The 27,059-nt window shown below is 38.4% G+C and overlaps 1 protein-coding gene across 1 annotated transcript; it reads right to left on the reverse strand.

Annotated features, from left to right (window-relative positions):
* chd1 (chromodomain helicase DNA binding protein 1) lies at positions 1 to 26,929 on the reverse strand. The gene is made up of 36 exons (XM_003439452.5): positions 26,496 to 26,929; positions 24,986 to 25,103; positions 22,610 to 22,817; positions 20,647 to 20,766; positions 20,264 to 20,454; positions 19,817 to 20,091; positions 19,364 to 19,589; positions 18,661 to 18,761; positions 18,391 to 18,569; positions 18,160 to 18,284; positions 17,806 to 18,022; positions 17,595 to 17,684; positions 17,255 to 17,445; positions 16,599 to 16,787; positions 16,284 to 16,446; positions 15,450 to 15,602; positions 13,917 to 13,988; positions 13,696 to 13,845; positions 13,186 to 13,334; positions 12,970 to 13,066; positions 11,828 to 11,923; positions 11,544 to 11,720; positions 11,153 to 11,313; positions 11,007 to 11,048; positions 10,806 to 10,939; positions 9,176 to 9,314; positions 7,611 to 7,761; positions 4,124 to 4,246; positions 3,685 to 3,828; positions 3,290 to 3,577; positions 3,070 to 3,201; positions 2,751 to 2,929; positions 2,307 to 2,406; positions 2,169 to 2,220; positions 1,832 to 2,078; positions 1 to 1,519 (listed from the first exon to the last, which is right to left on the reverse strand). The coding sequence occupies exons 2-36, from the start codon at positions 25,036 to 25,038 to the stop codon at positions 1,258 to 1,260; spliced, it is 5,376 nt and encodes a 1,791-aa protein (XP_003439500.2). The 5' UTR covers positions 25,039 to 25,103; positions 26,496 to 26,929; the 3' UTR covers positions 1 to 1,257.
* Between the last annotated feature and the right edge of the window lie 130 nt (positions 26,930 to 27,059).

The following is a 27,059-nucleotide window of genomic DNA, read 5'->3' on the forward strand; positions in this document are numbered from 1 at the left end:
TACAGTGATTGATTTTAATGGCTTCATAAACAACTATATAAAACAGTCCATAAAAATTCATGCATTTTCAGTGTAAATTCTTTTGGAAATATAGAGAAAATTTATCTACAACAGCGTGAACTGTAACAGTGACTTCATTCAGTTGGGTGGTTCACCACAAATATACTTGGCTGCATAGAAAGATTATTATTGCCTACAAATAAACTATGAAAGGTAAAGAAAAAAAAGTCATGTAAAAAGCATATTTTATTTAACATCTAACAGATGCTTCTATTTTCCAGACTGTGACAAGTCAGTTCCTGCCAACTCACTCATTTCACAACAGAGATCAAAGAACTAAGCATTAGTGAATGAACACTGGGTATGCTTAAAGAACTTTCCCTTTACCAAAAGTTACATTCTTAAAGAAATATACAGAAACTCATTTATAGAATGACAAAAAGCCTGAGTTGATGGGGTAAGCCAAGTCATAATAAATTCAAAGAGCCTGAGGAAAAAGACCATCGATTTACTATTTTACAAAAAATTTACAATAGTAGTATTTAAGGAAAACAAACATGATAGCTAAAAAAAGGGGGGAAAAAAGAATCCAGGTGTTTTTTTTTGTTTGTTTTTTTACAGCTAAGATGTGTTATTAAATAATGCATGCCTGGTGTGGGGGAATTACAAAACAACACACACACAAAAAGAAAACTGCTGAGGAAATGACAAATGCTGTAAATGAGGTACTTCAGGTGGTGAGCCTGAGTCCAGACACCTTAAAAATCACCTTATAACATTATTCATGTGACAACCAACTTCTTGTTCAGTTAACACTTAAATAAGGTAGATAATCACATTAAGAATGATTGAGACACAGAGACAACTAACAGTCAAATACAGGATCCAGTGTCATAGGTTGGTGACATATGAGGCAGCACTCAGGGTCAATTGTGTCCATTTGTGTAAAAAAACGTTTTATAAAAATAACAAAAATTGTGGCGCATGCTGTTGAGCATACACGACACTACAGCTTTAAACTCTTAAATACAAAAATAAGCTTTGATTTATTTATTTTTCTAATCTGTTGCCTGCTTTGAGCCGCTCCCTGCCGGGTTCCCGAGATGAGCTGCTGCTGAAGCGAGGAGATGACAGTCATGCTGAACTGACTGATACGCAGTGCTTCAAACAGCTTCAGGTTGGAGTCCACAGTCTGTGTAAGGCATTTGCTGTGTTTCCGAGTTTATGGCTGCTACTTGCAGACCTGGGCAACTCCTGTTATGTTTTGCGGCTGCTCCAAATCTGCTCTGGTGTGCTCTTGTGGTCTGATGAGTAGTCAAAAGGTGAGCGGTGCCCCAGTGGTGACCGGGAGTCGTAGGGTGAGCGCGGCCCACTGGCTGAGCCTCGCTGCTCTGTCTGCCATTCCGAGTGGTAGCGGTAGGAAGAGCGGTGGTCTGAGTGATGATCCTTCATGTCCAGCCGGTGGTCTCTGCTACTGCGGAATTCCTCTAACTTCCTGTGCTTACTGTCGTCATAGTATCTGCGCATACATACACATTAGCGTCAGTATGGCTGAACAACACAAATGGCCACTTCTTTCACTTTGACCTTAACTTCAGTCTAATTCCAATACAAATCAAAGCATTTTAGTGGTGTTTTCCACCTGGCCCTCTTCCTCCCTGAATATGCAGGTCTTGCAAAAGCAATTCTGAGTTCTTTAAAACCTACTTAATGAGAGCTCACTTGTGGAGCATTTCATGTTTGGGCCTTAAAGAACTTGTGCAGCCTGTAAAATGAACTGAGGACATTTCTATCTCTGGAAGAAGCACTTTGAGCAGTTCTCATCCCTCACCTGTCCTGTTTGTCTCTATCCCTGCTGTCTGGTCTGTAGTGGTCTCTGTGGTCTTTTCCGTTGCTGAAAGAGGAATACGGCCTTTTTCGGGACTCTCCTGCTGTGGATTTCCTGTGGGAGTCAGAGCTGTGTCTCTCCTTACTGGTGCTGCTCTCAAAGTGTCTTCCTGAAGGCTGATGCCTGTCAGAGCTGTAGCTGTCCCTGCTGCTCTCGTCCTGGTGAGAGCTGTCCTTTAGCCTTTCAATATCTGAAGACAAATAAGGGAAAAAGTGACAGCTGTGACAACCTGTTCATCCTATTCTCTGAGTGTGTTTGTGTGTGTGACAATAGACTATACCTGCGTGTCTGTAGCCATGGGCGTTTATACTTCTAGTGTTCTGCTCCAATGCCTAAGAAAAATCATCACCATCATCACTGTGGATCTCTAACGTCAGTAGAGATTATAATTATTAGAAATGACAGTGCTTTTACATACCTGGGCATTCTCTTGCCTTTTCTTTACTGCATGCTTATAAAGTTTGTGTAGTTTTCTTGCATCAAACTCAGTGAATTTGGAAACAAATATCCACAAGTTTCTGGAATAAAAACAAAAAACATTTCTATCTGCTTAGCAAATATAAATTACTCAAATAACACTTGTGTGAGACACTGAGTGTAGCAGTGTTTATGACAGTCTTAAAATGTACAAAAATGCCACATTTATTTAAAAAAGAAGAAACACGTCCAAATCTATTCAAAGCTATAAATCTACCATGCAGGCATTACTTAGTAAATGCTGTAAATGTTTACTTAGTAAACAGACCCACATGGTAGATTTATAGATTCATGACAAAGTGTCCAAGGTTCAAATGGCATTAGTCAGCTGCTTAACTTGACACGTTAATGAAGACTTTCATTAGAAGAGGCCACGTAAACTAACTTTCTCCACTGTTTGATCAGGTCCGGATTTGAATACTCCTTCAAACACTCGGTTATGTGGTCTCCTATCTTTATGAGGCACTGCCGTGTGTGTTCGAGCTGCTCGCGCTCTGACAGCCCTTTCTCCGGTCTGTCCAGCTGCTTCAGAGCTGCTTTCACTGGGCGCATCCTCTCTTTACACTGCAACACAAAAGCAAATATGCACTTTAGGAAGTCAAATCCATGTTGTTGCTGGAATTGAATCATGCTCATCTGTTAATCCATGACATTAATCATGAAATTATTTTCTATTTAGAGATTTGATTATTAGCCCAACATACCACACTAAAGGTCCTCTGATCCAGTTCCTCAGAATCTTCAGATGCTTGCACATTCTCTCCACTAGCCGTTATATGGACCGGCGTGTCATAAGTTTTCTTTGTCCGTTCTCGTACCTCATTCTTGGCTTCATTCTGATGTAAAAAGGTTCTGAGAGTTAATTCTTGACTAAATTACAATTCTACTCTTAGTATAATTATCAATCAATAAAATATCAATCACCTTTTCTTTGCTTTCCTCTTGTTTATGTACAACCTCAAGAGGTTTTGTTTCTTTTTTCTCTTTTAGCTCCTTTGTGTCTTTAATTTCAAAGCTTTCCTCCTTCTTCTCCTTTTTGATTTCTTTTTTTATCTCCCTCTCTTTGACTTCCTGCTCCTCTGATGAGGAAGCGTCCTGCTCGCATTCCTCATCGTAGTTCTCTTCCTCGTCATCTTCCTCATCCTCCTCCTCTTTAACCACCAACCTGTCTGCTCGGCTTCGTCGGTTTGGTAGCTTCACAGGTGCCAGATCCTGATCATTAGAGCAGGTTAGCAACTTACTTTCAAACTGAAAATTCAATATATTCATTTTAGGCACAGCGCACAAAAAAAGCAAAATAAATTAATTAATAAATGTACCTTGTCTGCCTCCATTTCATCCTCATCATCTGACCTCTTGTCTGATGGGAGATCTGAGGATGGGCTCTTAACCATCTCATCTGTCTTTGTTGACTTTTGAGTTTTGCTCTTTTTACTTCTGGGTTTCCTCTTTCGTGAGCTGGCCTAAATACAAAGAGGCATTATAGATTCTGGAAAACTTAATTATCCTTCCATCCATCCTGAGGGGTGGGGGGGCCTTGAGCCCATCCCAGCTGCCATAGGGCGAGGTACACTCTGAACAGGTGCACTAATTTAGAATCACCAATTGCCCTGACCCAAGTTAACATGTCTTTGGACTGTGTGAGAAAGTCAGACTACTTAGAGATAGATATAATTAATCTATAAAACAATTACAAAATTAAAATAAAATAAAATATCAAGATACACAGATGACATGCATTGTTATATGAAGACTTACATTTCCTGCTTGTTTCTGTGCTTCTTTTTTGGCCAAGTCCTTGCTCAGTAACTTGATGAGGTAGTCTGCTCTGGTCTGTAACTGTTTGGCTTGTGGTTTCTTGTCAGGGTCATCTGGCAGGAGCTGTTCAACAATGGACACAGTGAAATATCCCCAGTGAAAACTGCACACTACTAGGAAGTCAGAGTATGCATGTAATGAAGTTCTACATTGTTGCTGATGTATGGGGGCTGTGTTAATGTTGTCACACTTTTTATTCACACGCTGCTGTTTATATTGCAGGTCTGTTTTTAGAAGCAAATGTGGGTGAAACCAGGGGCGTCACTAGGATTTAAGGACGGGGGGGCTTAGCCCCCAAGAGATGCACACGATATGAACGAATGTAGTGAATGAGCACAAAATTTCACAAACAGAAAAAGACAGAGAAATTGCTTTACTACTTTTTTTGGACCAATTAAACATCCTAGGCCACCAATTGATCTATTGTTTTATTTCCGTCTGTTTTATAATACAGTACAACAAGAAAACAGAGGAAATGTGTTTGCTGCATCAATAACAAGAAAAAAACTTAAAATAAAAAAATACATAATTTTTATGGCTGCATACACCAGTTATTTGGTGGGTGGAAGCATCAAAGAATGACGTCTGTTTTTAAGAGTGGCAAATCGGTCAATCACTATGTTGTGACTCAGACGCTGAAGCGTGTCTTTTTCAATAGACATGACTGCAAGTCTGTGAAGTATTTTCTGACACATTGTTTGACGCAGCCAAATGCATCTGAGTGTTTGCCCTTAAGTGTGTCATACACAGCTTGTTTACAGATAAAAGCTTCTGCCAGGTCTAAAGTCTCTTTCTGCAGGAATTTGTGGAGTCCTTCGGTTACAGAAAGAATCAACTGAAACATCAGTAGTGCATAGACTGCTGAGAACTTTTAGAGCTTTGCTCTGAGACCAACAGCTATGGGGGATCCAATTGCAGATAGGCACTCCAAAATGGCAGACAATGTCTCAAGAACTGCACTGATTGATTGCAACTGACATGCCCAGTGAGTGTTTGAAAGTTGCACAGGCTCAGTTTTTGTCAATCCAAGCTTTGCCTGAGTCTTTATGAACTTATGATGATTGACTAGGGAGGTGCTGAAGAAAGCACACACTCCAACAAGCTGAAAAGCTCCACAGCCTCTGGGACAGCCTTGCAAGTATTGCACAAAACCAGGTTGAGTTGATGAGTATAAAAATGCACATAGATAGCATCAGGATGGAGCCTTCTAAAATGTGCTTGAACACCTCCAGTGGAGCCACTCATAACGGCTGCACCATCATATGTTTGTGCACAAACACACTTAAGTTCTGCAAGACCATTGTTTTGGATCTGCTGCTGAATCTCATTTGCAATGGACTGGGCATCAAATGATTTTATCTCTGCAAGTGCAAGGAAACGCTCCTTCACTGCCCCCTCTGACACATACCTGACACAAACAGCTAACTGCTCTGCCTTTTCATTCCTTGCCTTATCTGCCATGATGGTATAGACTTTAGACTTTGTCATTTCAGATACAATGACACTAGTAACTTCCTGGGCACAACAGTCAATCGTGTCATTCTGGGATGTTGGCAAGAAATACTGTGCATTTGATGGGGGATTATGTTTTTGAAGAAAAGGATCAAACTCCTTTAAAAGCTCCATGCACGTAAAAGCTCTGTTTGGGCTGTCTTCACCTTCATCACTGACCAAACTATCATGTTTGATGTTTTTGCCAAACACTCTACATGGGAAGCAGAAAGCTGCATTCTGGTTGACTGAATATTCTAACCAGTTGTGCCTTTCAAACCAGCTGTGGTTAAATGCTCACTTCTGTGTACCAAAAGTATCATGTGGATAGCTCTTCAGCTTTACCTGTCTGGGCCCTGTGTCTTTGTCACCCAAATCAAACCCTGTAGTAGAATGAGTTGCTGCAGCTGCTTCATCATTTTCCCTCTCTTGGCCTATTTGCTCTCCTCTCTCTGTAATAACTTGATCTTCCTCTGCCTCTCAATCCATTTGCTGCAGCTCCTCTGTCTCTCCTTGCTCTCTCTGACTTGAACTTGCCTGTTGACCTTTTTCTCCCTCAGCCTCTCCTTCTGCCTGCCCCTTCAAGATACATTAAAACATACTGAATTGTAATGTAAATTGCTAATATCATGACTTCTGCTCACATGCCACAGTAATTTGTTACTCCCAAATATTTTGAAGTTACAAACATTACATTTTGAGCATGCAAGTGACTAAAATGGTTGCAATTTAAAGCCCTGAAAAATATTACTAAATCACTTGAACTGAAGTAATATTAAAATAGAACCCTCAAAAATATGTGAGTCAGGCTAATTTGACTTATATATATATATACACCTCTTTGCTCTCTCCACTTTCTAACCTTGACTCTCATAAATAAAAGCTCACGTTAAACAGGTCTTATATGTTGTACCATGACTGAAATGTTTCATATTTCATATCCATATTGAGTTCCCTAAAATTCTAATCAGACTGTCTGCATCACAAATGACTCCCTCCTGTGACATCTTTGACTCACCTCTCCAGTAGAGGTCTCTCCCCTCTCACTCTCTGTGCTCCTCTGCTCTGACTCTTACAGGTTAATGGGGATGGAGTGATTATTATTATTTCCACTGATGATAACCATACCTGAATGAGCTCAGCTCCATTTTTCAGAGCTAAAATGAGTGACAGAAATTAACATTATGCTAACAATTTAACTTAGTGCACTAGCCAGGTTTTTATTTATCAAAATGGGGAGCACCTGGCTCATTAATTACATGGGACTCTCTGCTGATAGCTGGAGCTAACTAATTGTTACTACCAGCCAGTGATGAAGACTTACTTTTTTGCGTATATCCATGTTTTTTTGCAGTTTGCAGCATGTACGCTAGTATGTCCGCAGGTGTAGACGAGCGGAGTGTAAAGTAGCAGTGAAAACGAGGACTGGATTTTCAGTAATGTGATGTCCCCTGTGAACAACTGGAACGGATTGGATAACGAAGCACTGACGCTACCTTAACAGTGTAAAGTGAAAGGGACCAACCGAGTTATGATCATATTTATGTGAATAGCGACAGGTTTATATTATTATTTCTTTAAACTCATATTCCAGCATCTTTATATTGAATTTGTCTGCAAGTTCTGTTAAAAAAATAGAATAAGTTAAAAAAATAAATACCCCCCCCCACCACCAAATTATTTAGGGAGGCTTCAGCACCCCTAAAATAGGCCTAACGACGCCACTGGGTGAAACACTTTGCGCGTTGCAAAGCTGTGTATTTAATGAAGCATCGAAGCAAAAATTTTGTGTCAAGAATTTTTTATAATTGAATATTTTTAATTACTTGAATCATTGCAGTCTTAATTAATAACCCAGTACACTTATTTCTGAGCATCTATGTATTCATAAATAATTATATACATGAGATTAGACATTTATTGTGCATGGACTGACCTTGTGTGTGAGATTAAGGTCTGGGTCCATCTTAATCATCTCCCAGCTGCCATAACCATACTCGTAGATTCCTATGAGGAGGCTAGAGTCGTCTTCCTTTCCCCACTCAATGTCAAAATGTGCTGCCTTTGAGTGACATGGAATGACATACCTATTCAAAAATATAAAATTAAAATCACAGAAACAGAAATATACAAATTCATACAAATATACAGTTAGTCACCTCTAGGGGCAGGGTTGGTGTATGCAGAAAAACCTGTTAGAGAATTTGTGTGTTACTGATTTATTCTTGATGTTTAAAAGACCAACAGCTTAGACAGCAAATCAGACTGCGCCATTTTGGTAATACTTGTGGTTTGACAGTAAAACTGCCCAAATGTGCAACGCGGAGATTTTTTCCCCCCTGTGGACATGCAGATGGATGTCAGAATTTTCCGTCGCGTTTCAGTAAGAAACAGTTAAGTTTGCGGTGTGATGCACATGTAATACTGTGATGTTGTAAACTGTTTGGTTGTGCTTAGGAAACGAGAGACTGTTTTATTGAAATAGCACTGATTGCATGTTGCAAACATCGGCTCTGCCAGCTGATTGCGTGGCTCGGTACAATCGGCCAGATGAGGAAAATCCGGAGTGTAAGACTCGTTGGTCATTGTTCTCTTTTATAAAGTGTATTACGAACGCAAACATTACAGTTATTAAATAAAGAAAATAGAAATATTTAACTTATTTTTTGAAATCCATAAGTATGTAGATCTTTTAAATGGGACCTTTTATGAAAAGAAAAAACCTATACAGCCAGTTTGTATCTAGTTGGATTGGTTAAGTGAATTGTAATGTGACATTAGACATCTGAAAGATCTAAACCTGTTTTTATGTTTAGAAAAACACCAACGTGATTTTGGCAGCACTTTTGTTGTAATAAATCCATTCTTATTTCTTTATGGGTCATTGAACCATACAGTGGTGGCTAGGACTCGGTTTTTTTGCTGTGGCCTGTTGAGGAGAAGGTGTCTACACAGAAGACAAGAACAGCATAGACAAACTTATGAAGAAGGCAGAATTATCAAGGTGATGGAGAGAAGAATGCTCTCAAAACTAAAATCAGTTATGATCAATCCTGCTGATCATAGTTGATTTCAATTATGTATTAATCACATCTTAATGCTGATGCCCTGGAGGTTAATACCTTTAACATTTTCAGTTGAAGACTGACTGCATACTGCACTGACTCCACACTGGACAATAATACATACTGATATGTGACACATACGTACACACTATGCAGAAAATTATTTTTTCTAAGCTTAGCTGCCTGCTCCTCCAGTCATCTTTATCATGGCTTCTCTAGTGGACGAAGTGTTGCAGACTTGATCAGTTAATCGGAAGGGTAATGACTGAAGCCCTGGTCCTCCTGTCCATATATGAAATGTTTTTGGGAAAGATACTGAGCCCCAAGGTTCTGAACCCTGATGTTTGCATCAGGAGTGAGTGTGACAGAAAATGGTTAAAAGATATAGTGAGCAAAAAAAATTACTAAATAAAATTAAATAAATAATCAGTCTTACTTCTTTCTCTCCTCTGGGTCAGCAGGAATAGCCTTGTGCAGTGGAGCCAGCTCTTCCTCATGGGAGATCACAAGCTTGGCATTCACCTGGACTCCAGAGATCCTGAACGTAGGCCCTTTCACCTTCCCTCTTCTCCCCCCTGATAATCAAAGAAGTGGAACAGAAACTATTTCATGATTTCTTCATCTAATCCTGTGTGATGCCATGTAATTTCAATGACAAGAAGTTAAACTGTGGCTAAACAAAATAACTTGTACAGTAATCCTAGCATAGCAATTTCAAAATAACTTTAATGATCTGATGGCCTAAAACTTTGTGTTTTTATTCCCCAACAAAGTAAAAACACTGCAGAGGAGAATCATTTGTTTAATATAGGACTTGCTTAATATTTGACTAAATGTCAAATACAAAAATATCTGAAAGATCCCACATAGCCCAGCAATGCATACTGTGCAAATTTAATCTGAATGCAAATATTTTCTTAAATTATTACAGCATAGCTGTAATTTAAAACCACAACACAACTCACAAGACTACTATTGACACTTGACACAGACTTCAAATTTTAACCTTATTGCTTGGAACAAATTGAAATCTCAACAAATGGCTGGAAATTAATAGGAAACGCGAGCTATGTTATCATTACAAATAAAATATACCACACATATATACATTAAATAAACAGATTAGGGATGTGCGCGATTAATCAACTAAATGATGCTGATGTTGCTAGTTGGCTCAACCCGTACTAGTCAATGAATGTAGTTGTTGAGAGTAAAGTATTGTGTTCTAAATGTCATGCAGCCATCTACCACTAGGTGGAGTGGCAGTCCGGGAAACAGCAGAATAAACTGGCATATAACCACTCAACAGGCATGTGGATGTTAATTTGCATGCAAAGAAGACTTCTGATGCTAATGTTAGCCACCTCAGCAAACTAGTATGACATCATTTACCCAAAGGCGCTATGATCCCGCTCAGTTTAAAACAAACAAACAAACAAACAAACAAACAAACCAACCAGCTCATGACAGCAATGCAGAAGATATTTGAGTTTTGCTGAAGGCAGAAATATATATATTGAGTCTGAATACACGATTCCAGGGCTCAAAATGACCACATCATGCTGTTGTTCATGCAGCTTTGGAGATTGTCCATTAAAGGGGCCCCAAATGCAACTTGAGTGTCATTTTTAGACTAGTCAGTTAGTCTCATTTTTTCAACCCCAAAAAGTCAACCAAGAAATTTGTTGGCAGGAACATCCCCAGCACAGATATTTTCAATGAAATTAACTCAACCCAAAACTACCCATTTAGTTTGTATCCAGCAAAACGCACACACAACAAATGATAGATTTCCAATTTTAAATCTTTCTGTAGAGAGAAATAAACCGTTTTAGAACTTGAAATTATTTGAAAACAGAATAATTGTCTTTTTTGTAAACCACACAATACTGATTTGTTTAGTCTTTGAAATGACTCCTTTTTTTTGTGAATGTAAGTATTTTAATTTGTATTCTAATATACTTTTTTTCATATAAAGGTCTTGTTTTAAAAGAATACAGAATGCCACACGTCAACAAGAGGAACAGACATTATGATAAGAAGGATAAAAAGTTTTGTTTCGTTACCTGAATTTTTCTCTGGCCCACAGGGGTTTTCTCGTAGTGTTCTCAAACATCCATTGTGAACAGTCTCTGCCAAGCGTTTCAGGTCATGCTCAGACTTATCCACGAGTTCAGCATCACGAGCAATAGCGTCCAACCTAAAGACAGCACATGTTGAGTAGACTGCCATTTATGTAAACAAGATGAAAGTGTAGCGCACTTTACCTTTCCAGTGGTCCTCCAAATTTTTTGTAGCTCTTGACAAACCTGTCAATAGTTTACAGATATGTTAAAAAAGGAATGTGTCAGGCTGATTAGATATACACACACACACCACACACACACACACACAACACAGTAAACAGCGTTACCTCCGGATCTCAGCATCGCTAAAACCTTTGATATTTTCCCTTGGAATGGTTCTGGGCCGCCCTCGTTTCTTTGGCCTCTTTCGATCAGATGTGGAGTCACTGTCGGAACCAGAGTATCTCCTGTTTCTACTTTGCCGGCCCTCATTTGCATTCTGATAAATCTGTTCAAACAAACCATTAAAAATCAACTGGAATTTCATTTACAGTCTCATATTGCAAGCATAACAATTCTTGACAGTTTGATCAGATTCGATGCGAGCATGTCTGAAAGATTTCAGAGTAAACGCATTCTAACTTCTGCTCAAGATAAAACATTGAGTATTTTATGTGATGCCTTAATTTTTATTCTCTCCAGCAGTATATAGTTTATTTGTTGTGACTCCTTGGGTACCTGTTTGGCACAATTCCTCATGCGTGGTAGCATATAGATTTCTTCCAGCTCTTTCTGTCTTTCCTCCTCTTCCATTCTCCTCCTTTGTTCCTCTGGAATGATATCATCCCAACTCCGCTGACTTCGCTCAGAGTCGATGTCTATTTCCTCATCCTCCATCATGGAGAAGTTGGCCACCTGCATAGATTTGCACAAACTAAATACACGCACCACTTTAATAATGTAACATATTGAATACTGGTTATCAAGTTTCTGAAAGAAGAAAGACATTTCCTCCCCCCAACCTTAAACTGAGACAACAGTTCTTCTCCCACTGTTGAAGGTCCGGGGTCATTTTCCCTGGTCTCAGCTCTTTTGAGGATCTCATCAATGTCCATTTCCTAGAGAGTTGATTACAAGAGACTTCAATTCAAGTCAATTTATATAGCACCAAATCACAACAACAGTTGCCTCAAGGTGCATTATATTGTAAGGTAAGGACACACTTTGGAAGGGAGCCAGAAATTAATAATAAACTGTGTCTGAATGCAGAGTGATGTATAAAACCACAGTGAGTGAGAAAGGTGACTGAAGAAGAAATACTCAGTGCATCATGGGAATCCCCCAGCAGCCTACGTCTATTGCAGCATAACTAAGGGAGGATTCAGGGTCACCTGATCCAGCTCTAACTATACGCTTTAGCAAAAAGGAAAGTTTTAAGCCTAATCTTAAAAGTAAAGATGGTGTCTGTCTCCCGAATCCAAACTGGAAGCTGGTTCCACAGAAGAGAGGCCTGAAAACTGAAGGCTCTCCCTCCCATTCTACTTTTAAATACTCTAGGAACTACAAGTAAGCCTGCAGTGTGAGAGCAATGTGTTCTAATGGGGTGATACAGTACTATAGGGTCATTAAGATAAGATGGGGCCTGATTATTCAAGACCTTGTATATGAGGAGCAGGATTTTTAATTCAGTTCTGGATTTAACAGGGTGCCAATGAAGGGAGGCCAATATAGGAGAAATATGCTCTCTCTTTCTAGTCCCTGCCAGTACTGTTGCTGCATGATCAAGAGTGGATCATGAAGTGTTGTGCATGTGTATAATGGACCAATTTGGAATAAATTATGTCTCCAGTTTGGGCCAAGTCGAACATCGACTAATTCTGGTCTCTGGCCAGTTGATAGTTGGAGTAGGTCAATGTACAAGTGTACTGGGGCAATTAAGATAAGATAAGATAACCTTTATTAGTCCTACACGTGGGAAAATTGTTTTATTAAATTAAATTAAATTAAATTAAATTAAATTAAATTAATTAATTCAATGTTATTTTAAAGGCAAAGAGTGTTAACATACTTTTGAAATATGTTTTTCTCTTTTAGATGAAACATTTGTTTCAAGCAAGTTTCATGCAATGATTTTCAAATACATTTAGAGCACTGTGGTACAAACCTGAGGCTCTTGCTCCTCCCCCTCTTGTTCTTTGAAAAGCTCCTCAGCCCCAAACTTCAGGATTGCAGAGAGCTCCTCCTTGTTGAATGGTGCTGAACTGTATGCAGTAACACACACACACTCTTATGTGAGATTAAGTCATTCAAATCTTGGGGTGAAATGGACTTGGCAGCGCTGCCAGAAACAATGTAGTAACAAGCACATAAAGTTACTTACCTGGACGGAGCAGATCCTGTATGGAGGACAGTTTTCCCAGTCGTATCCATCCTCTGAATAACAAGATGGTCTAGCACCATTTTCTTCTTTGCCCTCTCAATGATGTCCTCCTCCACTGAACCCTTTGTTACCAGTCGGTAGATATTCACCTGCCGGTCCACAACAATTGGTAAGCTATTCTTTATCATTATATTGCCTAAGTGGACTGATTTTGTATTGCGTTCGCCTATGCTCTACATAACATGCCCCACAAACACTTTTTTGTTCTATGCTTAAGTAGCCATCAAACATTCACACACATTCACATTATGGACACAGAGAGTAACTCGGGGTCACCCTCTTGCCCAAGGACTGTTTTTAATTCACTGGTAAATTTTCAGCAGCTGCAGCTTGGTGTAGACTTAGGTCCATTGATACTGATTAATACTAGTGAGAGTGTATGAAACTCTACAAATATAAATACAGTTTAAAGAAATATAATGAATTTGAATGATTTAAGTTTCTTCTTACCTGTCTTTTCTGTCCAATCCTGTGGGCTCTGGCTTGCGCCTGCAGGTCATTTTGGGGGTTCCAGTCTGAGTCAAAGATGACCACTGTGTCAGCTGAAGCCAGATTGATGCCCAGACCTCCAGCACGTGTAGATAACAAGAAGCAGAAATCCTGTGCATAGAAACTGATATTAGGTACAGGTCTTCCTAAACAGCATCTAAAATAATTAAGAGTTACTGTACCTCTGAACCCTCAGCATTAAAGTGGTCCAATGCTTGCTTCCTCATCTCCCCTTTGATGGAGCCATCTAATCGCTAGACAAATTTACAACATTCAAAATTATTAATATATTTAGAATGGATATACAAATTTTATTCACAATTTTTATGTGTATGTAGAGTTGTGGTCAGAAGTTTCTATACATTAATCATGGGAATGGAGGTCAAGCCATGGCCTCAAGTGCCTTAAGGCAACTGTAGTTGTGACCTGGTGTCATATAAAAAACAATTGAATTGAAGTTGAACTGAATTCCATCGTAGACTAATCTTTGTACAGTATACATGGGTGCATAATTCAAAAATAAATTTACACATAAAATAAACTCATCTCTAATCCACACAGGGTAAAAAGTATACATGCAGGTTCAAATATATACCTCTTTTACTACTGGTTACATATTGCACCTTGACCAGATACTTTTGGTAGTCTTCAACAACCTTCTGGCATAATTATGACTGAATATTTGATCAGTCTTCTTGGTGGAAGTGGTGCTGAGTTCAGGGTTAAGCTCAGGGCTTTAGGCATTCCAGAAGCATAATAGTGGTCTGTTTTAGCCATTGCAAAACCAGTTTTGATATGTGCTTGGGGGTCTTTGTCCTGCTGTACACCCAGCTGTGTTTACGTTTTAAAAATCTAGCTGTTGATTTGAAGTGATGTTGAAGAATTTTGGCGTAGTCCTCCATCATTCAGTATCTTTGTGCAATGTACCAGAACCAGCAGCAGCAAAACATCCTCAAAGCATGATATTGCTACCGTGTTTGACAGTACAGTGTTCTTAGGTTTAAAAGCCTCACCTTTACTCCACTAGTCTAAGTCTTATCTGACCATGAACCGTCCTCTTATCTGAGTTTGACAGTTTAGGTCTTTTTCCAGACCTTGGCAAAGTCTGGAAAATTTTTGTGCTTTGCTACAACTATATGAGCTGATGATCTTGGAATCTGCAGTTGTTTGGAAATGGCTCCAAAAGACCTTCCAAACTTGTCTGAATCTACAATTCTCCTTGATCTTCCCCATTATTCTGACTGCTGGTCAATCCAAAGAGTGCTTTTAATAAAATCATGTTTATGCTGGCAAAGAGACTACCAGTTGCAGTCAATCATGATTACTAATTACATTAACCCACCCGGGCTCTGTCGAGAAGGAAAAAAAAAATGACACTGTGGAACATTCAGCACCACTTATTGAAAGATTTAAGTGAATGTATGTATATATTTGAGCATGTATGCATACTTTTGACTTTCTGTGGGTTAGAGAAAAGCCAAAAATATTGAAATTTCACATAAATCTTGTTTTAAAAAAAATTAATTAAAAAAAAAAGTCTTTAAAGATGCATGCTGTGCAATCATTCCATCTTGGAAAGAGAACCGTTTAAAGAAAGCATTAAAAGCAAATTACCATGACACGATTAATGACATTATATGTCACTGACGTAAAGTTCTGACCACAACTGTATGTACAATATGTATTATGGTATTGGAAAAACGGCATGTATTTACCTGAAACAGGAACTGTCTGCTCCTCAGATATTCAGCCAGGATATCAAGCATTCGTACCATCTGGGAGAAGATGAGAACTCTGTGTCCCCGTTCTTTCAAACGCACCAAAAGTTTGTCCAAGAGAACCAGCTTTCCACTGCTGCGTATCAGATGCTGTAGGAGGACAACAGCACTCAACAGTCATGACATAAACTGAATATATGGTAGGTAATGGTTTACCTGATATACTTCTGGAACACAGAATAAAAATTAGTTGTTACTTTTATTCTAACATTATCACCTTAAAAATAATTTAAAATCCATACTGTTCTATACAATAATAACTTTAAAAAAAAGGTATTATGGTAAGTTGCAGAATTTTTACCTCAGTTTTTAAGAAAGCAAAAGAAAATGTGTAGTACGATATTTTCCAATTATGCGCATGCAAATATAATTAGATATAATTTATATATCTAACATAAAATATAAATGTTAGACAATTAGTTTATAGTGATAACCAGTCAAACCTCAAATGGCAAAAATGTTTTTTTTGCACTGCTGACAAAGCATATAGTGTTAAATTAGAGCAGCGTGTCCATTTCTTCTTCTCTTTTGCGGACATTTAGACAAACAATCAAAATCTGGTTTTGAATAGAATTTATCGTATGAAAGGCACAACTAACATTTACTGCAGTAAGCATGATTCTTATTCGGGTTTCAAAAACCAAGAATATAATGATTAAATGTGGTAACACATTTAGGAAAATTAAATGCATTTAAATATTGTAAATGTATTTATTTTTAATGAGTAAAACCTCAACATCAATATTAATGTTGTTACTATATAAAACATACCTGTAAAGCTTCAGCTCTGTTAAGGAACTCATTGTCCTCTGGAGGTTTAATAAGGTAACAGTGATTACAGCACTTCTTCAACTCCATCATGATGTTGAGGAAACCTGACGTGCTGCCTTTGGTACCTTTACTCAGAGCCTTGTAGTTCCTTGTTAGGATCCACCTGAACACAAACAGGTAAACAGGATACATGCATATATTACTACTGCTATAATATATTTAAATGATGCTTAAACTTTGAGCCCCCGACCCCAGGCTACACATTTGACATCCCTGCCTATGTTTCTTGAAACGCAGGCACCATCCAGCTCTTACTTGTAATATTGTTTCTGAATGGCACTCATTTCCACTCTGAGGATCTGCTCCACTTTAGCTGGAAGAGATTTCTCCACATCCTTCTTGACACGGCGCAGTAGAAAAGGTTCCAGCTCTTTGTGAAGACTGGTGTAGCCAGAGTCTCTACCTTTCCCATGTTCATCCTCAAACAGCTCCCACGAATGAAACCTTTTGAAATGACAAATTTTACACAAATCAACTGACTTGTAGTGATATAGCCAAAGAAAAACAGGAACAAACTGGTTAGGTGTGATTATTCTTCATTTGTAAATGCCTTTAAATTTTTTTCTATTGTGTTTTTGTTTTGTTATCATACCACTGTCAAAACTATTTTGCCCTGTCTGTCACCATTATCCACTATTTTGCTTTAATGTAAACAAAGAAAAAAGTGCATAAACATTATCTGCACATATAACTCACACCTTTGCCTATGCAGTTAATGTAAATGAACAAATTTACTGGTACTGACATACTAATTCAAAACTCTAATTTCAACTTAGACTGTTCTTAAATTAGTAGAGCTTTAGGACTTACAAAAAAAGTGCTTACAGTGGCATCAAGAAGGACTACACATACTGAGAAATACTTAACATACTAAGAGTTATTGCTTAAAAGTAACATTAGCCATGGCCTACTTTTCAGGCATAATGAAGTGCAGCAGGGACCAGAGCTCTTTCAGGGAATTTTGCAGTGGTGTTCCTGTTATTAGAAGCCTGTGGTTGGACTTGAAGTCGATCATTGTCTTGTAGAGGAGGGAGTCATCATTTTTCAGTCGGTGCGCCTCATCCACACCAATGAAGGCCCAATTAACACTGCCCAAAAATGACTGGAGACACATTTTTTTTTAAAAACAACTTTTAAGTAATTATAACATCTTCTGAGTCAAGCTCTATCATTTCATGTGTTACAACTATAAAAATGGGCAAAATACACAACCTAGGATCCTAGGATCTATAATGAAGTAAGCCAGCTGACCTTGTCTTTGAGGAGAATCTCATATGTTGTAAGGAGGATGTTAAATTTCAGTCTCTTGCTGTGAGAATGCATCCACTCATGTGTTCTGATCTATTCACAAAAGAAAAGGAAGCCATACAACATTAAATTGTAGAAGTTTAAAAAAAAAAAACAAGAAAACAATTGCTTTTCTCTGATAAGCCCCGTTTAACAGGTGTTTAAACCACAATACCATATTCCTGCTGCTGATGTCTCCCAGGTAGACCACAACATTCATTTGAGGGGCCCACAGATGGATCTCTCTCTGCCAAGACGTTAGTGTTGAAAGAGGCACAACCAGCAGGAAGGGCCCATACAGTTGGTGCTCATTAAACAGGTAGTTCAGGAAGCAGATGGTCTGGATCGTCTTCCCTAACCCCATCTCATCAGCAAGGATGCAACTGTTGCTTCTATGAATTAAGACAGAGCAGACCAATAGAACATTCAGCATGTAAGAACAGAATATAACCCAATAAAATTTGATGGGGATATAGGAGAAACCCCAAAATCCAAATAATGACAATGTTTTCTTGGATATTTGTCATACTTGCACCAGGAGTGGGCCATCCAGTTCAAACTGTCTAACTGGTAGTCTCTGAGCTCCAAACCATCACCTCCTATGTAAGCTGGTTGCTTCTTCATGGGCACAAATCTAGGTCTCTGTTTCAGCACCTAAATGACAGAACAGAAGTTGGATAATTCCTTTCTGAACCAAAACTCAAGGCTCAGTATATTTCAAATCATAAAATGTAAGAGAATAAAGTTTGGAGTAAGTTACCTTGCAGTCTCTGAATGGAATGGTCTTAGATTGGTTTCTGCTCATGTAATCGTCGATGCATTTCTGGAATTTTTTAGCAATCAGACCACCATCTTCCCAACTACACTCCGAGTACGGTAAGCCCTGCCATTTGCACAGGTAGTCTGGATAACCAGCTGCTGACTTCTGGTTTGAATGTCCTGGTCAAAATAAAATAAGACTTATTAAGCTATACACATCCAGTGTTGTCGCTTATATTGAGAGCAGAGTGCTTTATATATGCAAAAATACCTATTATTCGCTCTACAAGCTGGTACTGAGAACGCAGGTCATCCATTAATTCTTCCTGACAATTGAAATATTCAATATCCTCTGGAGACGCTGCCTTCAACCTGGTGACATGGAAAAAAAATACAATTGAAATTTAACAATGTATGTATTTTTTTGTATTATTGTAGGGTCTACCTTACAATATAAAGCGCCTTGAGGTGACTGTTGTTATGATTTGGCACTGTATAAATAAAACTGAATTAAATTTAACAATAAACACTACTCCACTTTTAATTTTTCAGAAGGTAGCAAAATAAAAGACTGCAAATTTCTGTGAGCAGTGTTAATCCCCATAGAAAAAATAAGAAACTTTAGAAAGTTGATATAGTGCTGTGGCATCTGCAGACCTGGTGGATTACTGTTATTTCTAATAGTTTCCAGAACAAGACAGTAACTAATTTTCTTTTTCTTCTCATCCTAGTTAGTGCTAAAGTGTTTGTATTTCTTTCTTTTGGTGATTTTTGCCATCTTTCTGACAGGTTTATTTTGAATTTTCAGTCCAATAACAGTTTCTTTCACTTACATTGATGTCTTTTATTCAATAATATGATTATGACATTTGTACTAGCAATCTTTCCTGCTGCTCAATGTTTAAAACACTTTAGCAAGCAAAGAGCTCTTTAAAAGCTTTCTTAAATCAGCAGTGCCAAATTAAAACGCTTACCATTTTTTCTTCTCCTGGTCCTTCTTCTTAAAATTGTCCAATTTCTTCATGCCCTTGACATTCTGTAACTTGAGTGTCTCCTCAGTCTCCCAGGTGTTATGGATATGGGCCCAGTTCTTCCACTTTATCAAATACTGGATATCACCAGCTTCTTTGTTGGGATCAAAATTCGCATTTGGATCTCCATCTGCCTCTATAGCGTATACAGTTGTTGAACTGCCTGTTGCTGTTAGGAAAAATAAAGAAATAGTGTTTTAAAATGTATTTACTTAAAGACTTGAATAGACCATAAGGAATGTTGAGCTGTTTGTGTCACACAAAAGATCAAAATAATAAAATTATCCTCACTGACTTTGCACCTTTAAAACCACTGTGATAATTCTGGGCGATTCCTATTTCAACGTCAATTTAACCAGAATGTATGACATATTTGATCTTGACTGTGTTTCTTACCTTTTTTCCTCCCTATCCTGCTGTCCATTACTCTCTCCAGTGTTTCAAACTCATCTTCTTCAGGCTGTGGAACATCTTCACCCATAACTTCAACCAGATCATCTGAGTCCGTCTTCAGCTCCTCGTCCTCCTTATAGCTAATGTTGACTGTGGCTTGCCGCCGTGGCCCTCCAGATGTAATTTTCTTAAAGTTATCATCCTCATCGTCAGATGATGAACTTTTCTGGGCTTTTTTTCTCTGGGTGTTGCTTTTTTTTCCATTTCGAAAGTTCATCCTGAGATATGAATAATAGATAAAGAGGCAGTGAAGTTTAACTCTGTACATTCCTTAACAAAGCATCAGATCCAGAGCTAAACAGCTGAAGTGAGTTACCGTGATGAAATAGTTAAAAGAATAGTATAAAATAGCATATCTAAGCAACAATTAAAGACCATCTATCAACTCACTTGGTTGGAGGCTTCCTGCTTTTGATTTTGTGACTTGGCTCATAGTCTGATGCCGTTTCAGACTCTTCTGCTGATGAGTCTGACCCAGAACCACTACCAGATTCTGAACCTGATCCAGAGTCAGAAGAACCTGACTTTCTTCTCATTTTGGATCCACTGGAGGAGTCAGATTCATCACTACTTGAAGAGTCCTGGAAAAACATACCACAAAAGATTTAAAAAAAAAAAAAAAAAAAAAAAAAAAAAAAAAGCATGAAAAGTCAGATTATGATCATTTGACTTAAGTACACTTATGGAATATCTAATATTGACTGGCTTCCACTCGAACAGCAAGAAAAATGTTTTTGGGGAAGGGTTAGGGTCCATAAGAGTTTAAAACAAACCTCATCCGATGCACTATTTGATGAGCTTTGTCTCTGTTGTTGCTGCTGCTGCTGAAGCTGCTGTTTCCTGAGCATAGCAGATCTTTGCACTGCTAGGATACTTGGGTTTGACTTCCAGAACTGCAACCAATGAATGCAGTCAAAGATTAGCAAAAACAGCAACAGTACACTGCAAATGTGCCAGACCGGTTAAATAAAATCTACGTTTTACTGAACGTTCCAGGGTTTTGCCCAACCCTGCTGTTCTAAGCTAATGTGTAATGCAAGGGTCAGAGTGTGGTGATACACAGCTATAGCCCTTTTCCGTGAGCACCTACTCGGATTGACTCAACGCGACTCATTTTTCATTACCAGCTAATGTGAGCAGGGTCATTATAGCAATGTGGCCAGAAGTCTTATGGCATCATTTGTATGGTACACAAACACATGCATGCCAAGGCAGTAGTATACACTACTTGGCATATGGCTTTTTGTCAGACCCAAGGACCACAGGGTGCGTTTTGTCCTCATTGTTGGGTTTTAAGAATTGCAGGTTTAATTTTAGTGAAGGAGTCACTTTAATGACGCATCAAGTTACGCCATTGACTGACCAATCTATAGCATGCAGTCTGTTGACCTCAAATTTTCAGATTGCCTCAGACTCTTCGGAACCCCGGCTGGGTAGGTGTTGAAAAAAAAAAAAAACCAAACAAAAAACCCCCCAACAAAACTGGTACCAGGTACCATCACCTAATGGAGTCAAGCCAAGCTGAGCTGAATAGGTACTAATGGAAAAGGGCCATTAATGTACTAATAGGGGAGTAGAGTAGTAGAGTACAACTATAAACCTCATGAACAAAGCAAGTTGTATGAGCTCCTTAAGATATGATAAAACCTTATAATTCAAGACTTTGTTTGTGATATTAATTTTGGGTTTAACATGGAGAAAATGAAAAGAATATGGGAAAAATCCGATAGCACCCTAGCACAGGCCTTTTAAACCCACTGAATGCTTTTCAGGGAGTTTTTAGAGCAGTGTGTTAGTAACTTTGTTAGCATTAGAGCAGTGTGTTAGTAACTTTGTTACTAACACAACATTATTAGTTTTGAGACCGGATGCTTTTAACAATAAGAAGTCCTAGTTTGTTTTATGTGCAGGTTAAAGGAGATAACTTCGCCAAAAATGACTTCAAGGTTCCTCCCAGTAATAGTACAGGCCAAGGTAATGCTAGAGCCAAATATAACAACCTAATTTTCTTCAAATTTTAAAACTAGAAAATGACATGTCATCAAGTGCCTGCAGCACTATTTTCATCACTATTTTATTGGCCTGTCATGTCATCTGTCAAAACACGAATAGATTGAGTTCTGTTCAGATTATATTGATCATGTCTCAGATTTATATCAAGGAAAAGTTATTTAGTGATAATTATCTTTATCATTTTATCGCCTAGCCCAATGCTGCACTGACCTCTAGTAGGACAAGCACAGAGACAAGTCCACTGTCAACGGCCATAAAAAGATCATACTAGCACTGTATGATAGTATGGCAGTAAGACCTTCACTAGTACTGTTTATGTGCTATTAAAATGATCTTTAATTAACAAAGACAGCTGGATGATTTGCCTTTTCAAGTAATGCTTTAATTGCAGCCATCTATTAAACTGATAATTCTTGAAACTCAATAAATAGTGATCAACTTAGTTCTAGCTATTTGCCAACCTGGCTGCAGTGACAGCAAAAACAAAGTTGTCTCAAATTCTCTGAGACTAATGTGGCCTGCAGGGTTTTCACTTTTAAGTAAACTTGACAGTGGGAACCAAAAAGCTACCGGGTACTCTAAACTAAGCACAATGTAATGAGATGCTTGATCTATTTAGACAACATTTTTACAAGTACTTGTCAAAATAATATCATGTTTGTACATATGCAATAGAAAATAGCAGCCCACCTTTTGGGAATTTAAAACTTTATTTATTTTTACCTCAGCTCCATCAATGTTTGACTTATTTGGTGGTTCGATCTTCTCCTTTGATTTTTCTGTGTCAGAATCGGATTGGCTGCCAGAGTCTGAGCCACTTCCTGAGTCACTGCTCCCTGATTGGCTGCTGCTGCTGGAAGAGCTGGAACTCGAGCCTGAGCCGGATCCTGAAGCTGAGCCCGATCCAGAACCGGATTCATCATCAGAATTACTGTTACATATAAAGACATTAGTAATTAATAGATGAATCAAATTCTCAAAGCAAAACATTACAACAGGTTTTACATACTTGAGCAGAAATGACATAACAAAAGTTGGGTTTCCCCATATCAGAAACAGAAATCATTTAAGCCCTTAGAGTCTCAACTGCTCACTCTCCAGCTCCTCTCCTGCTCAGCCTGAAGGTGGAGTTTGACACATCACACATAGGTGTATGGAATCAAAAAGAGGTGCAGCAATGCCTTAAAAAGAATTCTATATTTAATCATTCTTGCTATACCATGAACGCTTTTCAATGCAAATATAAATAAGACTACTTTGTCATAAACAGCAATAATCAACTGCTTCTCCAGTAAATATATCATGTCACAATATGAAGCCAACTGCATCACTCATATCTGCAGCTTTAGAGAGCCATTAGTGACAATAGTCAAGCAGTACAAGAAATCCTGTCTGTGACAGGGAAGGGCATCAGGATTTTATCATTATCAACACAATTTATGAGGGTTGTCACATTATTAGAATTTAAAGTTTGATACCAATACCCAGGAAAGCACACGATTCCATTTCCAGGGCAAAAGTATCATAGCATGCTGCTAAAATGGACACTGAATGTGAATGGGGACAGGACAATGGCCAAGAACACAAAAATGAACTGCCCTGATGGATTCTCATGGTCTTGTCAAAACCACCGGACTTAGACAAAAACTTTTTTTTTGTCAGAATACACAATATAAATAGACAGAATACACAAAGTTTTTTTTTTTTTTTTTTAAAGTGCTACCTTGATTAACTACTATGTTAAACAGGAACTCGGTCAATCCTATGCCCATAGAACGAGAGCTGTGTGGAATTTGTAATGTAATATAATGCAAGTAAGTAAACCTTTTTTATACAGCACCTTTCACGGGTCAAAAACCACAAAATACTTTACAATAAAAACAGGCATGAACAAAAATACAGAAGATTAAAACATAAAACAGCATACAGCCTGAAACTAGTTAAAAGCCAGTCTAAATAAATCAGTCTTCAGCTGCTTCTTAAAAGAATCAACAAAACAGCGCAAACATGCAGGTAAGGCATTCCACAATCCGGGGGCCACAGCTCTAAAGGATTTATCCCCTCTGGTCTTAAAGTGAGTTTGTGGGATCATTAACAGTCTTTGACTGGAAGATCTCAGACTGCAAGAAGAGAAAGGACTAAAACGTTTAAATGAATTCTAAAACGAACCAGTAGCCAACGTAAAGAGATTAAAACTAGAGTAATGTGCAGTCTCTTTCATATGTTGGTTTAAAGCCTAGCAGCAGCACTCTGTACCGACTGGAGACGGTTACGTAAACACATAAACAGACTGTTACACTAGCCAAGACGAGCTGAAATAAAGGCATGAGTACTCATCTTTAATTCAGCTTTTGACACAAGACTTCAAAGCTTAGAAATATTTCTTAGTTGAAAAAACAAAACAGTTTCAGATTAATCCATGAGAATGGCTCTCGAAAGACATGGATAAATCAAAAAAAAAAAAAAAAAAATCACACCAAGGTTTCTGAGTTTGGATGCTGAGGGATGACTTCAAGTGTGGTAGCTTTAACAAGCAATCTATAACCAACAGTTATAGATTAGTATTAGAGAAATGCTACACTGTCTCTATGTAGCTTTAAGTGCTTCACTGTAGATAAAGCTAGCTAGGTTTCAGGTATTCATTTCCCTACTACTTTCTACACTCACATATACAGTATTTTATAAAACTGAATTATAATAAATGTGTAATTGTGTACATATTTTTCAGTTAACAAGTACAAAATAAAAAATGCATAACAAATGATGTAAAAATTTGTATTGGCTACTGAAAAAGGGCCTCCAATGGTGTAGCATTTTACACATTTGCCTGGCAAGCGAAAAATTGCTTTCGATTTGATTGGGGTTGCATCCAGAAAAAACTGTGCCAAATCAAGCATGTGCTGCTACCTTCTGTGGCAACCCCTTGTCACAAGGGAACAACCAAAATTAGATCTCTCCATCACAGACACCATCTGACGGTTGTTAGTATACGGTCAGGTGTATGGTGACAATATAGTATGTAAGGTATGAGATGATGTTCTAAAAAAGTAAACAGCAGGCTGTTATTTCTATTTGTGATAAAAAATAAATAGTCAATACCTGGATTCTCCACTGCTGTTGCTTACACTTTCATCCTCACTGCGTCCAGCCATGCTGAAGTCAAAAATATATAGACTTCAACCTGGCAACCTGTAGTATTATGGTCCACGTGTTTAACCTGTGAGCAAAAATACACGTAAGTTTAAAAAGAACTGTATGCAACAAATACTTGGGGTTATATTATTACTTGTTGAAACCAGAATAATATCAGGAATATAATTTCACAACAACATGCATTAAGATATCTGATTAGGTGGAGCTTGATAAAACTCAGATCCACATGGCAAAGTACAACAGAGCTTAGTGTACCATCCGTGACTGACTACAACCTATGCATCAAAGCTTGTCCTGTGAACCATTCAAGCAGGGACGCAAATATACTTTCGATAAATTAGTTTCAATTGAAACCATTTCAAGTCATCTATCAGGTCTGTGGTTTCATCCTAAGAGAAGTGAACCGCGTCTGCAACACAGATAAACGTCTTGAGATATGACTATTTCAAGTTAAAACTAGAAAAGTCTGATCTGTGTGGATGGCTGTCTGTCATGCTACTTGGCTGAACGTCATTTATCCCACACCGCAGAGGCCTATCAGGCCTGCACTGTACCAGCGTGTTTTCATGTACACATGAAGCTCCGTGTGTACCCCAAGAAGATGAAAAACTAAATAAATCAATAAAAATAAAATCAGAATAAATGGTTTCAGGACACCCTCAAGTCATCACTTGGGTACACTATCACTATGGTTACAGTTTAGCAAGTAGCTCAAGCTAACTAGCTATTACCGGCTAACGATGGCAGTATTAGCGATTGGCGGGCAGGAGTAGCCTATGCAGACATAGCCAGCTATAAAGAACAAATATACAGAATAAGATTCAGCACAAAACCTGTAATCACCTGATTACCTGTAACCACTTCGCTATGTTTATCTAGTTGCAGTTTGCTAGCCGCTTTATGTTGTGCTATTGTTTTCTGGATTTAAAAATCCTACACGTGACAACTGTTAACTTTATACCTTTACGGTATGCACCGCAACCAAGTAGCTCAAACTGTACATGCCTTTGGTACTTTGTTTCATTTTGTGTCAGTGTGGGTGAAATAAACATGAGGAGAGCTGGCTCACAGGCCATCACAAGGGCTGTCAAGGCAAACAGCATTAGCTAACGCTATGAAGCACGAGGCTAGCACAGAAGCTAACAAAATGAGAAAACTTTGCCCTAATAGGAAACCAGTAGAATGATAACTTTAGAGTTACAGATGATACTCAAAGTTAATCGTCAATAATATTTAATTATGTAAATATATGCACAATCAGTGGATTGGGATGAACAGTTATACAAATTTAGTATTCATCATTAAACCCACAAAACCAAATTAGCTAACCAACTTCACCCTCTCCCATCTTGTTTTCATTCGCTGTTCACTTCTCGCGGCTTTTACAACATCAACATGCAACGTTAGCTTACTTTTCGCTAGCGTAAGGACTAAGTAACTCAATGATGTGTGTTACCTGTCGTTAGTTTATGTTACTCGTGAAACTCCGATAAAATATTTGTCTAAACCAGCCTTTCCAGTCCAGGAGTCCTTTCTTCTTTTATTTAACTGGCGAGCTAGCAGCTGCTGGTAGCTAATGCTACCGTAAACTTGCTAGCTATCTCCCGGTTAGGGAGCGCAGCCCGAAAGACTCCGGTCGATAGAACTGGTAGAATGTTGGTTTTCCTCTTCTTAACCAAAGTCCCGTTTGCCGTTTTAGAAGTTACAAAATACAGTGCCCGTTGATAAGCAGCGACTGTAGAAAGCTAGCATTTCAATCCAGTGTCTTTCCACAACCGGCCTCCGCCATGACGCCGTAGGGTTCACTTCTCCAGGAAACCCCGGACAGTGACGTAACGACTCTGCTCCTTACTCCTCCAGTGTAGCAGCAGGAAACGTCGGTTTCTCATAAGTCGTCTTTATCGTTATCTGAACAAATGGAAATAAAGCTAGTCTGACAATTTAGGTCATCGTAACAGCAAGGTTATACATATACAAGGTCGTACACAAAAGTCCGTCTTGTTTACGGAATTACGATAGC

This window comes from Oreochromis niloticus, linkage group LG7 (genome assembly GCF_001858045.2).
Source record: "Oreochromis niloticus isolate F11D_XX linkage group LG7, O_niloticus_UMD_NMBU, whole genome shotgun sequence".
NCBI lineage: Eukaryota > Metazoa > Chordata > Actinopteri > Cichliformes > Cichlidae > Oreochromis > Oreochromis niloticus.